This window comes from Oncorhynchus masou, chromosome 32 (assembly GCF_036934945.1).
Source record: "Oncorhynchus masou masou isolate Uvic2021 chromosome 32, UVic_Omas_1.1, whole genome shotgun sequence".
Classification (NCBI taxonomy): Eukaryota; Metazoa; Chordata; class Actinopteri; order Salmoniformes; family Salmonidae; genus Oncorhynchus; species Oncorhynchus masou.
The window spans coordinates 13,359,617-13,375,045 of record NC_088243.1 but is presented as its reverse complement, the minus strand read 5'-3'; the positions used below and the strand labels follow the sequence as shown (position 1 = coordinate 13,375,045).

General features: G+C 47.1%; 1 protein-coding gene across 1 annotated transcript; it reads right to left on the bottom strand.

Moving 5' to 3' along the window:
* Positions 1-2,725: 2,725 nt before the first annotated feature.
* LOC135527149 (stAR-related lipid transfer protein 9-like) lies at positions 2,726-13,841 on the bottom strand. Its single transcript, XM_064955791.1, has 6 exons — positions 13,833-13,841; positions 13,558-13,674; positions 4,256-4,372; positions 3,998-4,030; positions 3,839-3,900; positions 2,726-2,888 (listed from the first exon to the last, which is right to left on the bottom strand). Exons 1-6 carry the CDS (start codon positions 13,839-13,841, stop codon positions 2,726-2,728), a joined length of 501 nt encoding a protein of 166 aa, XP_064811863.1.
* Between the last annotated feature and the right edge of the window lie 1,588 nt (positions 13,842-15,429).

Genomic DNA, 15,429 nt, shown 5'->3' with positions numbered 1-15,429 from the left:
CCAGGTGAGGACTGAGTCCCTGTAGGGGATGAAGCAGTGTCTTCTCCCTCCTCCACCACCACCACCAGACAGACAGCTGGTGTGACTGGCCACACTGCTGCCCTCGCCCTCACTGGCCACATTGTTGATGCTCTGACAACTACTGGACATCTGAGAGTTCTGGGCTAGAGAGGGACGGACAGAGACAAGTTGAGGGTTGGGTTATAGAGACAGGAACAGAGACAAGGGGAGGGTTGGGTTATAGAGACAGGAACAGAGACAAGGGGAGGGTTGGGTTATAGAGACAGGAACAGAGACAAGGGGAGGGTTGGGTTATAGAGACAGGAACAGAGACAAGGGGAGGGTTGGGTTATAGAGACAGGAACAGAGACAAGGGGAGGGTTGGGTTATAGAGACAGGAACAGAGACAAGGGGAGGGTTGGGTTATAGTGACAGGAACAGAGACAAAGACAGGGAAAGAGAAAAGGACAGGGAAGGAGAGGGAAGGACAAGAGAGAGGGACAATATCGAGACAGAGTTAGGGAGAGATACAGGGACAGTGTAACGGATTGTGTTAAAAGTAGGGTAATCTCGCTTGGCTCATCTCACAGTGTAGACTGTAGGGCACTGGGTCAGTTACGTGAGGCATACTTCTAGAGAACATGATCTACAAATATCACCCTGTATGAATGAAATATGTTCATATCATATCAATATGTTCACCCTGTCTGAATTAAAGATGTTCATGTCACCCTGTATGAATGAAACATGTTCATGTCACCCTGTATGAATGAAACATGTTCATGTCACCCTGTATGAATGAAACATGTTCATGTCACCCTGTATGAATGAAACATGTTCATGTCACCCTGTATGAATGAAACATGTTCATGTCACCCTGTATGAATGAAATATGTTCATGTCACCCGGTATGAATTAAATATGTTCATATCACCCGGTATGAATTAAATATGTTCATTTATGTTCAGTATGTTGTTTTGTACGATAAGCTAAATTCTGACAAAGAGATGGAACAACAGAGATGGGATTTGAAGGGATTTGAGAATAAAAGTCAGTACTTCAAATTAAAAGACCCCTTTATTTATCCAGAGCAGAGATGACGATACCCAGTGTCACCAGGGATTTGTTGATGTTGGATCCCTCAGTGAGTCTGTCTCTGCAGTAGTGGGGGTCTGCTCTCTCACTTTCAGAGCAATAAAACACAACACACACTGGAGATTACATCGTCTACAGAGAAACGCAACACTGGAAATCAGTGGAGGCTGCTAAGGGGAGGACGGCTCAAAATATGGCTGGAATGGAGCAAATGGAATGGCATCAAACACAAGGAAACCATGGAAACCATGAGTCTGATGTATTTGATACCATTCCACTAATTCCACTCCACTCATTACCACAAGCCCGTCCTCCCCAATTAAGGTGCCACCAACCTCCTGTGATGGAAATGGTATCTACTGAAAAGCTGTGTTGTGATCAAATGAAAGTGCCGGCTCAGTGAACACACAGTCGTGGCAGAAGAGATCCACTAGGGGGCAGCTTGGTCATGCATACAAAGACCTTCTGGAACGATAAGGCTGATATCCACCTCTAAATGTTGTCTATCACTAGCAGCACCAAATCACCAAGTCATATTCTGAGTATGTACTTGGCGAATAACGATGATTCTGATTCTGAATAAGCATGGCGACCTCTTTAACAAACTCACCTGCCAGCCAGGTCTACCAGGTTGATCTTGCTTACAATCTCTGAGGGAAGGTTGTCCTCCAGAATAGCCTATATGGGACAAAAAAACATACTTTTTCAATGCTTTAATTGCAGTAAGAACTACTGTGATTGGTGAATTAACAGGCGGGTGACCTGGGTGAGTGAATCTAAGTGCTGGGACTGGATTGACACCGGGTTGTGACCTCACCTGGGTGTACTGGATGGTGAAGATGGCATGGGATCTGCTGCTAGCGTCGTGGATGTGTGTTGCCGCGGTGATGCGGTTGGCAATGCCCTCCTCCAATAGGTCCACCGCCTGCTTGTAGTCAGACACCAGATGCTGGGACAGGTCTGAGGAGAGGACAGACAGACAAATCTTTAATTAAACAACCCTGGTTGAGATGGCAGTGGTGTGGGATTAGGAAGTGATGAGCAACTAAGTTCTGTTGCCTCAGGATTCCGGTTTGTCAGTAGAAAAAACTCCCAGCACAGAGCTGCATACGTTTTGTGTCACAGCCACAGTAACCCTCAACTTCTCATTTCCAAATTATGACATCATTCTTTTTCTGCAGTAAATTTAGAAGTCAGTGATGATGAAAATGTTTTAGAATGCTTTTTAGACCAAGAGACTTAACGGTGGTTAGGGTTTTGGAATGAGAGAGACAAAGGGACTCTGGAGAACCAAACATTACAATGTGTTCAGTGTGTAGAGTAGAGCAATGTGCTTCTTAATGCTACCAGGAAGTGACATCACTTCCTGTGATACTCTGGGATATCTCCTGACACGGACAATGAGTGGATGTTGGGCTTGAAGGAATAGAGGGAGAAGGGGAAGAGAGAGAGAGAGATGAGGGCGAGAGAGAGAGAGAAGTCATGCAGAAGAACAACTTTCTGGTTGTTAAGAGTGAGATTAACACAATTAAATTAGCAAGAAATGTATAGGTAATCAAATTGTACAACTGAAGACAAACACAGGAGGAAAATATTGGCAGAGAGTGAGCTCAAATCTGTCAGCTGTCAGCTAGCAAGTGTAGTACACACTTGTTAGTAGACACTTGTTCTGTCCTGCACCTTGTACATAGGGTCCTTTCTCAGGATGCTCTCTAACCCGTAGGGAGGGTTTCTTCTTCTGCTCTCTGCCTCGCAGCAGGTCACGAACACGCTCATTGTAGATCTCCAGGAAACTGTGGGTGAAGAATACTAAATAATTTCACTCACTGATAGTCGGAGTCAGACCATCACTCAACACAATGTTCCTCTTACCTCAAACACAATGTTCCTCTTACCTCAAACACAATGTTCCTCTTACCTCAAACACAATGTTCCTCTTACCTCAAACACAATGTTCCTCTTACCTCAAACACAATGTTCCTCTTACCTCAAACACAATGTTCCTCTTACCTCAAACACAATGTTCCTCTTACCTCAAACACAATGTTCCTCTTACCTCAAACACAATGTTCCTCTTACCTCAAACACAATGTTCCTCTTACCTCAAACACAATGTTCCTCTTACCTCAAACACAATGTTCCTCTTACCTCAAACACAACGTTCCCCCTTACCTCAAACACAATGTTCCTCTTACCTCAAACACAATGTTCCTCTTACCTCAAACACAATGTTCCCTCTTACCTCAAACACAATGTTCCTCTTACCTCAAACACAATGTTCCCCCTTACCTCAAGCACAATGTTCCCCCTTACCTCAAACACAATGTTCCCCCTTACCTCAAACACAATGTTCCCCCTTACCTCAAACACAATGTTCCCCCTTACCTCAAACACAATGTTCCTCTTACCTCAAACACAATGTTCCTCTTATCTCAAACACAATGTTCCCTCTTACCTCAAACACAATGTTCCCCCTTACCTCAAACGCAATGTTCCCTCTTACCTCAAACACAATGTTCCCCCTTACCTCAAACACAATGTTCCCCCTTACCTCAAACACAATGTTCCCTCTTACCTCAAACACAATGTCCCCCCTTACCTCAAATACAATGTTCCCTCTTACCTCAAACCCAATGCTCCCTCTTACCTCAAACACAATGTTCCCCCTTACCTCAAACGCAATGTTCCCTCTTACCTCAAACACAATGTTCCCTCTTACCTCAAACACACAGACCCCTCTTACCTGATCTCAACCCTGCTTGAGTTGTGTCCTTCGGGGAATGTGTCATCAGATTTGAACAGGCCCTGTAGAGACCAGACAGGTAGAACTGGTCATTAACCAGGACACTACCTCACCAGGACCCTGTAGACTGACCAGGACCCTGTAGGACCATTACCTTACCTGACAGATCCTGGGGGTCAGGCCCATGGAGTCCTGAGAGGAGGAGGAGGAGGAAGGAGGGAGGGAGGGAAAGAGAAGAGTCATTAACTCCATTGACACTGTGTCTTCTTTCAACACATATAGCAGAGCGGAGAATGCCAACAGCCATGTTCCAGATGATATAACACTTTCCTTACAACACATTATAACTGCATCATAATGCATTATGCCTGCATTAAGTCAAGTGTTACCATATGATAGTTATAATTCCCTCCTCACCAGTGTGCCCGTCATGGTGTAGGTCTTGCCAGTGCCAGTCTGCCCGTAGGCAAACAGACAGACGTTGTAGCCCTCTGACGCCCCAGCCAGCACCATCACTCCCAGGTCCTGGAACACCTACAGGAGAGCACACAAACCCAACTACTATATAGTAAAGATGGGAAAGGGTTGGGTCACAACAACACAACGACAGGCAGTGTTTATTAAGTTCAACGTTTAAGGGCTACAGTTAGAAGACGAGGGCATGGGCAAGAGCAGTAAGCGTCCTCGGTGTGATACATTGTGTTATGGAGTGTTTTGTCGGACTACAGTACATCCAGATTAGGTCCAGCCAGGTACAACGCTGTGCCACTCAGCCAGTGTACTGGGTTGTTGCTTCCTGCAGAGACGTTTGGGTAAGGAGCAAAGCCAGGGAGTCAGGAAGTCAGTTAATACTAAGAGTAAACACCCTGCTAAAGCAAGGGGGAGGGACGGGAGGCCCGGTGGCAGGACGGGAGGCTGAGTGGCAGGACGGGAGGACGGGTGGCAGGATGGGAGGCCGGGTGGCAGGATGGGAGGCCCGGTGGCAGGATGGGAGGCTGGGTGGCAGGACGGGAGGCCCGGTGGCAGGACGGGAGGCTGAGTGGCAGGATGGGAGGCTGAGTGGCAGGACGGGAGGCCGGGTGGCAGGACGGGAGGCCGGGTGGCAGGATGGGAGGCTGGGTGGCAGGATGGGAGGCCCGGTGGCAGGATGGGAGGCCCGGTGGCAGGATGGGAGGCTGGGTGGCAGGACGGGAGGCTGGGAGGCAGGACGGGAGGCCGGGTGGCAGGATGGGAGGCTGGGTGGCAGGATGGGAGGCCGGTTGGCAGGACAGGAGGCTGGGTGGCAGGAAGGGAGGCTGGGAGACAGGACGGGAGGCTGGGTGGCAGGATGGGAGGCTGGGTGGCAGGACGGGAGGCTGGGTGGCAGGGTGGGAGGCCGGGTGGCAGGACGGGAGGCAGGACGGGAGGCCGGGTGGCAGGACGGGAGGCTGGGTGGCAGGAAGGGAGGCTGGGTGGCAGGATGGGAGGCCGGTTGGCAGGACGGGAGGCTGGGTGGCAGGAAGGGAGACTGGGTGGCAGGGTGGGAGGCCGGTTGGCAGGACGGGAGGCTGGGTGGCAGGAAGGGAGGCTGGGTGGCAGGATGGGAGGCCGGTTGGCAGGACGGGAGGCTGGGTGGCAGGAAGGGAGGCTGGGTGGCAGGACGGGAGGCCCAGTGGCAGGATGGGAGACAGGACGGGAGGCTGGGTGGCAGGATGGGAGGCTGGGTGGCAGGACGGGAGGCTGGGTGGCAGGACGGGAGGCTGGGTGGCAGGATGGGAGGCTGGGTGGCAGGACGGGAGGCAGGACGGGAGGCCGGGTGGCAGGACGGGAGGCAGGACGGGAGGCCGGGTGGCAGGACGGGAGGCTGGGTGGCAGGACGGGAGGCCGGGTGGCAGGACGGGAGGCCGGGTGGCAGGACGGGAGGCTGGGTGGCAGGATGGGAGGCTGGGTGGCAGGACGGGAGGCCGGGTGGCAGGGCCGCAACGGTGGGGGATTTGAAAGCTAGTTGTTGGGCAGAAAAATAAACCTCCCTGAGGAGAAGGATCTGATTGTGCAGAGATCCTGAGAAGGTCCCACACAAGTAGACACATAGCCAGTCTGGGCGCATTGTTTTCCTTCCTCCCCTCGGCCAGGGAGAGATCAGGGGGTTGGAGAAGTACCCGCCGCCCAGGCCCCAGGCCTACGGATATGCATGGCACCCAGCAGCCTAGGCCCATGTAAACACACCACCAGCAGCAAGAACCTGATCCAGAGCCAGTATCACACAGGATCAAACATTGTTCCTCCTCTCCTGTAGAGGCTCTCAGCCAACCTAATGACCAACAGAAGAATAGGTTACACCAACCCAGGGAAGGCGTTATGGTTGGATGTAGTCCTCAAATCTATGTAACAGTTTTGCTTCCGTCCCTCTCTTCGCCCCTACCTGGGCTCAAACCAGGGACCCTCTGCACACATCAACAACTGCCTCCCACAAAGCATCGTTACTCATCGCTCCACAAAAGCTGAGGCCCTTACAGAGCAAGGGGAACAACAACTTCAAGGTCTCAGAGCAAGTGATGTCATCGATTGAAACGCTAGTAGCGCGCACCCCGCTAACTTGCTAGCCATTTCACACCGGTTACATCTACACCAATCCAGGGAAGGTGTTATGGTTGGATATAGCCCTCAAATATTTTATTACAGTCCATGTAAAGCCACTTCAATAAGCTTCACATGAACCAAAAGGTAAGGAGGTCAGTTTCAATGACAATGAGGCCCCTTTGTGTGAACTGTGTTAATAATCAACAAGATAAAATCAACAACGTCAAAGTTTCTCCCGCCAGCTAAGAGGGTCAATATTGACCAGAGATGTGTAGCCAGTCAGTCAGTCAGACGGTCAATCAGTCAGACGGTCAATCAGTCAGACGGTCAGTCAGTCAGTCGGTCAGTCAGTCAGTCAGTCAGTCAGACAGTCAGTCAGACGGTCAGTCAGTCAGTCAGTCAGACGGTCAGTCAGTCAGTCAGTCAGACGGTCAGTCAGTCAGTCAGACGGTCAGTCAGTCAGATGGTCAGTCAGTCAGCCAGTCAGTCAGTCAGTCAGTCAGACGGTCAGTCAGTCAGTCAGACGGTCAGTCAGTCAGTCAGCCAGTCAGTCAGTCAGTCAGTCAGTCAGTCAGACGGTCAGTCAGTCAGATGGTCAGTCAGTCAGCCAGCCAGTCAGTCAGACGGTCAGTCAGTGAAAATGGAGACCAGCTCGGCTAGTACCAGTAGTCTCATGTCTTATCTAACTGCCATTGACCACATGCCATAACAGAAACAACCATACAGAATCTCAGCTAAGACATGTCCACATGTTAACAGGCAAATCCTAATGGCAGTAACAGTCTATCTACGTCACCATGTAGTAAAAGGTTCACATTCTGATATCCACATGTCAGTCAAGGTCACTGAAATACATGATATTACACTACACACACAATAAACTATTTACATTGAAATCACAAGTACAATTCATGACAATATGTACATTTGGGAGACTCAAAGAGTTTTGTTGATTAGTTAGGTAGGATACGGGTGATCTCTCAGTCCTGGCCTGTGGCATAGAGAGAAGGTGGCACTGCGGGTGGATCTGCCTGACATCTGTCCTTGACAGGCAGGTAACCAGTCCCTGAAGGGAGACTTGAACAGGGAGACAGCCAAGGGCTCCCGAGTGGAGCAGCGGCCTAAAGCACTGCATCTCAATGCTAGAGGTGTCACTACAGACCCTGGTTAGATCCTGGGCTGAATCACAACCGCCCGTGATTGGGAGACCCATAGGGTGGCTGGCACACAATTGGCCCAGCGTCGTCCGGGTTAGGGTTTGGCTGGGGTTAAGGTTAGGGTTTGGCTGGGGTTAGGGTTTGGCTGGGGTTAGGGTTAGGGTTTGGCTGGTGTAGGGTTTGGCTGGGGTAGGGTTTGGCTGGGGTTAGGGTTAGGGTTTGGCTGGGGTTAGGGTTAGGGTTTGGTTGGGGTTAGGGTTAGGGTTTGGTTGGGGTTAGGGTTTGGCTGGGGTTAGGGTTAGGGTTTGGCTGGGGTTAGGGTTAGGGTTTGGCTGGGGTTAGGGTTTGCCTAGGGTTAGGGTTAGGGTTTGGCTGGGGTAGGGTAGGGTTTGGCTGGGGTAGGGTCTGGCTGGGGTTAGGGTTAGGGTTTGGCTTGGGTAGGGTTTGGTTAGGGTTAGGGTGTGGCTGGGGTAGGGTTTGGCTGGGATTAGGGGTAGGGTTTGGCTGGGGTAGGGTAGGGTTTGGCTGGGGTAGGGTTTGGTTGGGGTAAGGTTTGGCTGGGGTAGGGTTTGGCTGGGGTTAGGGTTAGGGTTTGGCTGGGGTTAGGGTTAGGGTTTGGCTGGGGTTAGGGTTAGGGTTTGGCTGGGGTTAGGGTTAGGGTTTGGCTGGGGTTAGGGGTAGGGTTTGGCTGGGGTTAGGGTTAGGGTTTGGCTGGGGTTAGGGTTAGGGTTTGGCTGGGGTTAGGGTTAGGGTTTGGCTGGGGTTAGGGGTAGGGTTTGGCTGGGGTTAGGGTTAGGGTTTGGCTGGGGTTAGGGTTAGGGTTACCCTGGACATTGTTACTCCTCCACCCAACTTTACAGTTAGCACTATGCATTCGGGCAGGTAGCGTCCGTCGAACAGCCAGATGGTGAAGTGTGATTCATCCCTCCTGAGAACACATTTCCACTGCTTCAGAGTCCAATGGCGGTGAGCTTTACACCACTCCAGCCAATGTTTGGCATTGTGCATGGCAAGGGGGGCCCGCCGGGGTAGGGGGGCCCGCTGAGACAGGGGTAAAAAAAATACAAATATATATATTTTTTAATTGCCCTTTTTTCTTCCCAATTTCTTGGTATCCAATTGGTAGTTAGTCCTGTCCCATCGCTGCAACTCCCGTACGGACTCAGGAGGGGCGAAAGTCGTGCGACCTCCAAAAAACTACTCAGCCTTGCCGCACTGCTTCTTGACACAATGCCCACCCTTATACTTTCTGGTGCCAGATCATGCTGGAATGTTCCAAGCAGCCAGAGAACCCTGATATTCCTGCCTTCTGTACAGATGTATCGACGTACGCATTCCTTTGCAGGTACTCGGCCATCCTCTGGGCAATGACCCTAAAGAAGATTTTACCCTCAACATTCAATAAGGAGATTGGGCGGAATTGGCTGATGTTCACTGCATCCTTCTCCTTAGGGATCAGGACCCCGCCTGCCCTACGCCACACTTTGGGTATTATCTTCTTCTGCCAAGCTGTTCTCATAAGCCTCCAGAAGAACCTCAGGACGTCTGGTGCGTTCTTATACACTTTGTACGGGACTCCATTTGGCCCCGGGACTGATGCTGTTCTTGCCCGTCGAACTGTGTTTTCCACCTCTTTCCATGTCGGAGGGCTGATCTCAATATGATGTTCCGGGGGTTCAATGGGTGGGATATCTGATGGGATGGCCAGATGTTCATGTCGCTTTGAGTCAACGTTTGTTGTTCTCAGGTGCTCCTCTAGGTCTTTCTTTGTTGTTTTTAGAGCTCCACTTTTTCCCTTTGTGAAGAGACTTTTAAGGAACTTGAAAGGATCTTTGTAGAATCGAGTTCTAGTTTGTTCTTTCTTCCTTCTGCGTTTCCGTAGGTTCTCTGCTCTACGGAGGGATGCCAACCGGGTTTTGATGTCAGCCTGAAGTGCCTCTATGCCCTCCTTTTCCACTTCCGAGATGTATAGATACGTACAGCATATCTTAACTTTCTTAGATATGAGTGAGAGAAAAAGGGATGGAGGGAGAGACACTGAGAGCTACACAGATACACAGGCTTCTGAACATTATTCATGCATTATTCATGCCTGCCTACACATGGGAGGGAGAGAATTTAAAAACCTTGAAAAAAATGTATACAAAATCAAGGTAATCTTTGACTATGTACAGACTCAGTAAGCATAGCCTTGCTATTGAGAAATGTCACAGCAGGCAGACCTGGCTCTCAAGAGAATACAGGCTATGTGCACACTGCCCACAAAATGAGGTGGAAACTGAGCTGCACTTCCTAACCTCCTGCCAAATGTATGACCTTATTAGAGAAACATATTTCCCTCAGAATACACAGATCCACAAAGAATTCGAAAACAAATACAATTTTGCTAAACTCCCATATCTATTGGGTGAAATACCAGTGTGCCATCACATCAGCAAGATGTGTGACCTGTTGCCACGAGAAAAGGGCAATCAGTGAAGAACAAACACCATTTTGTCATATGTCTTGATTCTTTTGGAACTTCTGTGAGTTTAATGTTTACTGTTCATTTTTATAGTTTATTACACTTTTGTTTATTATCTACTTCACTTGCTTTAGCAATATGTTTTAGCATATGTTTTCCATGCCAATAAAGCCATTCATTTGAAATTGAATTGAATTGAGAGAGAGAGAGAGAGAGAGAGAGAGAGAGGGAGAGAGAGAGAGAGAGAGAGAGAGAGAGAGGGAGAGAGAGAGAGGGAGAGAGAGAGAGAGAGAGAGAGAGAGAGAGATAGAGGGAGAGAGAGAGAGAGGGATAGAGGGAGAGAGAGAGAGGGAGAGAGGGAGAGAGAGCGGGAGAGAGAGAGAGAGAGAGAGAGAGAGAGAGAGAGAGAGAGAGAGAGAGAGGGAGAGAGAGAGAGAGAGAGAGAGAGAGGAAGAGAGGGAGAGAGAGAGAGAGAGAGAGAGAGAGGGAGAGAGAGAGACAGAGAGAGAGAGAGAGAGAGAGAGACAGAGAGAGACAGAGAGAGAGAGAGAGAGAGACAGAGAGAGAGAGAGAGACAGAGAGAGAGACATTGTACATTGTTAAAACACTGTATATATATAATATGACATATGTGATGTCTGTCTGTCTGTCTCACTCACTCACTCACTCACTCACTCACTCACTCACTCACTCTCTGTCTCTCTCTGTCTCTCTGTCTCTCTCTCTCCCTCTCTCCCTTCACCATGGGTCTCAGATTGACTCAGTCCCACAGGACTCCACAGGAAGTGAAGCCAGGATACCCTGGATACACAAAACTACACTACAGCATAAAACTACACTACAGCACAAAACTACACTACAGCACAAAACTACACTACAGCATAAAACTACACTACAGCACAAAACTACACTACAGCACAAAACTACACTACAGCATAAAACTACACTACAGCATAAAACTACACTACAGCACAAAACTACACTACAGCACAAAACTACACTACAGCATAAAACTACACTACAGCATAAAACTACACTACAGCACAAAACTACACTACAGCACAAAACTACACTACAGCATAAAACTACACTACAGCACAAAACTACACTACAGCACAAAACTACACTACAGCATAAAACTACACTACAGCACAAAACTACACTACAGCACAAAACTACACTACAGCACAAAACTACACTACAGCACAAAACTACACTACAGCACAAAACTACACTACAGCACAAAACTACACTACAGCACAAAACTACACTACAGCATAAAACTACACTACAGCATAAAACTACACTACAGCATAAAACTACACTACAGCACAAAACTACACTACAGCACAAAACTACACTACAGCACAAAACTACACTACAGCATAAAACTACACTACAGCATAAAACTACACTACAGCATAAAACTACACTACAGCATAAAACTACACTACAGCACACTGACATAGTGCCTGAGAAAAACCCAACACGTATCTAAAATAGTGACACTTTTTTAATGCAATTAACGACTGTAGAAATGATGACCAGGTCTATTACATGAAAGGTACTGATAAAGAAAGAAAACAAAACTATTATTTTTCAATAATTACGTCTGCGTGTGAAAGTCTGGGGGAAGTTTAAACTTCTAAGACAATAAAGGTTTGTGAAAGTGCACAAACAACACAGGCTATCTGTTATCTGGCCTCTAGACCATTCCATAGTGTTCGGGCTTAAGTCACCTAACACAAGCAGTTTACTTGTCAACATACAGCAATGTAAATATATTATACATTCTTCGGGACAGACGCTAGAGAGAAGGGTAGACCTAGCAACTATTTGTGACGTGTGACTGATAAATGTCGGCTCTGGTGCCACTGACTGTGTCAGGGTTTGTGTGGAACAGTCACACACTCACAGGCCTCAGAGGTCAGCCTGTGATCCAGTGACCGTGCTCCACAGAATGAAATAGAAGACCCATGCCTATGTTTGCCCTCCTCCTCGCCCACCACGAGTCACCAGAGGAATGTAGAGGAGGGGCCGCCCCGACAACTCAGATGGAGTGAATGGGTCGATAGAGAAAAGAGAGGAAAGAGAGTGAGAGAGAGAGGGTGATAGGGAATTTAAATTTAATTTAATAGAGAGACAGAGAGAGAGACAAAGAGAGAGCGCGAGAGAGAGTGAGACAGAGAGAGAGACAGACAGAGAGAGAGAGAGAGAGCGAGAGAGAGTGAGACAGACAGAGAGACAGACAGACAGAGAGAGAGAGCGAGAGAGTGAGAGTGACACAGACAGAGAGACAGAGAGAGAGAGAGAGTGGGGAGACACAGATCCACAAAGAATTAGAAAACAAACCCAATGTTGATAAACTCCCATATCTACTGGGTGAAATTCCAGTGTGCCATCACAGCAGTAGATTTGTGACCTGTTGCCACAAGAAAAGGGCAACCAGTGAAGAACAAACACCATTGTAAATACAACCCATATTTATGTTTATTTATTTTCCCTTTTGTACTTTGAAATGTCTTTATTATTTTGGAACTTCTGTGAGTGTAATGTCATTTTTATTGTTTATTTCACTTTTGTTTATTATCTACTTCACTTGCTTTGGCAATGTTAACACATGTTTCCCATGCCAATAAAGCCATTCAATTGAATAGAAAAGCAGAATGTCTTCACAGTCTCCACTGACAGAGACCAGAACAACACTGTGGGACATCTAGACCAGGCCGGGGTGGGTGAAGGCTTTTCCCCATGTTGGTACTCTGCTTGCATAGCTTGTCCTTGATGAAATGTTGGTTTGTAAATACATCAGCTGGGAATCAGAGCTACAAGGCAGTGCAGCATTCATCAAGTTTGAGTTCTATAAATGGAACCCTAACTAACATGACACAATGTTGCAGTACATTTTCCTGCCGTGGCGCGATAAGAGAAACGATGTCCACTAGTCTGTGTTCCGAGGGGGTGGGTCTTATTCTGGCTCCTCCTCCACTCAGTACCAGGAAAAAGGTAGCACCCACCAATCAGAGAATCACAAACAGATCTAATCAGCCAATCACAGAGACATAAAAGGAAACGTGATGCTCAACAGAACTCTGGAGAACAGATGGAGCTGATATCCTATCCCTTTAGTGGGGGGTGGGGGGGGGGGGACGACAGTGTTAATTCCCCTGGGCTCTTCCTTCAGAAGAGCGTCATGTTCATTAGGCACCAGAGGGAGTGACTACCTGGATTTGTACAAGTAGAAACCCTAATTTTCGTTTTCATTTGCATTCCCTATTGAACACGGCCCAGTGGTTGTGATTGCACACCCTACCCAACGTCCCCAGGCTGCCTGACACGCACATGACTGGGGCTGCCTTCACCCAGAAGGCACAAAACATGACACAAAAACACCGTAACTAAACAATTGTAGCCGATGTGGAACCTCTAGCGGTGCGGGAGTTTGAAGAGTTGGTGTACAGAAGGGCCCAGGTTTGGGAGGACCTACTCTGTTACAAACACAGAACTACAGTCGAATTTCAGGTCTCAGGACTCGTTACCTCTTCCTGTGAGGCGTAGTGTGGTTCCTCTGGGGCAACAGACCAGTAGCAGTAGTCAAAACCAAACTCCAGCACCTTCTCCCTGGATTCCCCAGGGCCGTCGTGACGTCCATCCAGCTGTGGAGAGAAAGACAGGGAGAGGAGAGATGGACAGACAGTTAGACAAGGGCACAGACAGACAGACATACAGACAGGGAGAGGAGAGATGGACAGACAGTTAGACAAGGGCACAGACAGACAGACAGAGTTTAATACTCCAAACGTACACATTATACTTTGTCCATAATCGTAGGTTTCTACTAGAGACAAGTACAGACAGTGTGTTACAATAGGTTACTACTAGAGACAAATACAGACAGTGTGTTACAATAGGTTACTACTAGAGACAAAAACAGACAGTGTGTTACAATAGGTTACTACTAGAGACAAGTACAGACAGTGTGTTACAATAGGTTACTACTAGAGACAAATACAGACAGTGTGTTACAATAGGTTACTACTAGAGACAAGTACAGAGTGTGTTACAATAGGTTACTACTAGAGACAAGTACAGACAGTGTGTTACAATAGGTTACTACTAGAGACAAAAACAGACAGTGCGTTACAATAGGTTACTACTAGAGACAAAAACAGACAGTGTGTTAAAATAGGTTACTACTAGAGACAAAAACAGACAGTGTGTTACAATAGGTTACTACTAGAGACAAATACAGACAGTGTGTTACAATAGGTTACTACTAGAGACAAGTACAGAGTGTGTTACAATAGGTTACTACTAGAGACAAGTACAGACAGTGTGTTACAATAGGTTACTACTAGAGACAAAAACAGACAGTGTGTTACAATAGGTTACTACTAGAGACAAAAACAGACAGTGTGTTACAATAGGTTACTACTAGAGACAAAAACAGACAGTGTGTTACAATAGGTTACTACTAGAGACAAAAACAGACAGTGTGTTACAATAGGTTACTACTAGAGACAAAAACAGACAGTGTGTTACAATAGGTTACTACTAGAGACAAAAACAGACAGTGTGTTACAATAGGTTACTACTAGAGACAAAAACAGACAGTGTGTTACAATAGGTTACTACTAAAGACAAAAACAGACAGTGCGTTACAATAGGTTACTACTAGAGACAAAAACAGACAGTGTGTTACAATAGGTTACTACTAGAGACAAAAACAGACAGTGTGTTACAATAGGTTACTACTAGAGACAAAAACAGACAGTGTGTTACAATAGGTTACTACTAGAGACAAAAACAGACAGTGTGTTACAATAGGTTACTACTAGAGACAAAAACAGACAGTGTGTTACAATAGGTTACTACTAGAGACAAAAACAGACAGTGCGTTACAATAGGTTACTACTAGAGACAAAAACAGACAGTGTGTTACAATAGGTTACTACTAGAGACAAAAACAGACAGTGTGTTACAATAGGTTACTACTAGAGACAAAAACAGACAGTGTGTTACAATAGGTTACTACTAGAGACAAAAACAGACAGTGTGTTACAATAGGTTACTACTAGAGACAAAAACAGACAGTGTGTTACAATAGGTTACTACTAGAGACAAATACAGACAGTGTGTTACAATAGGTTACTACTAGAGACAAGTACAGACAGTGTGTTACAATAGGTTACTACCCATAGACAAAAACAGACAGTGTGTTACAATAGGTTACTACTAGAGACAAATACAGACAGTGTGTTACAATAGGTTACTACTAGAGACAAGTACAAACAGTGTGTTACAATAGGTTACTACTAGAGACAAAAACAGACAGTGTGTTACAATAGGTTTCTACTAGAGACAAGTACAGACAGTGTATTACAATAGGTTACTACTAGAGACAAGTACAG

What these genes read in the sequence shown, in the direction of transcription:
- LOC135527149 (XM_064955791.1), bottom strand. An exon ending in TGACCCCCAGGATCTGTCAG is followed by an intron (nt 3,901 to 3,997) that starts GTAAGGTAATGG and finishes TGGTCTCTACAG; the next exon opens with GGCCTGTTCAAATCTGATGA. An exon ending in TCAAGCAGGGTTGAGATCAG is followed by an intron (nt 2,889 to 3,838) that starts GTAAGAGGGGTC and finishes CTTCACCCACAG; the next exon opens with TTTCCTGGAGATCTACAATG.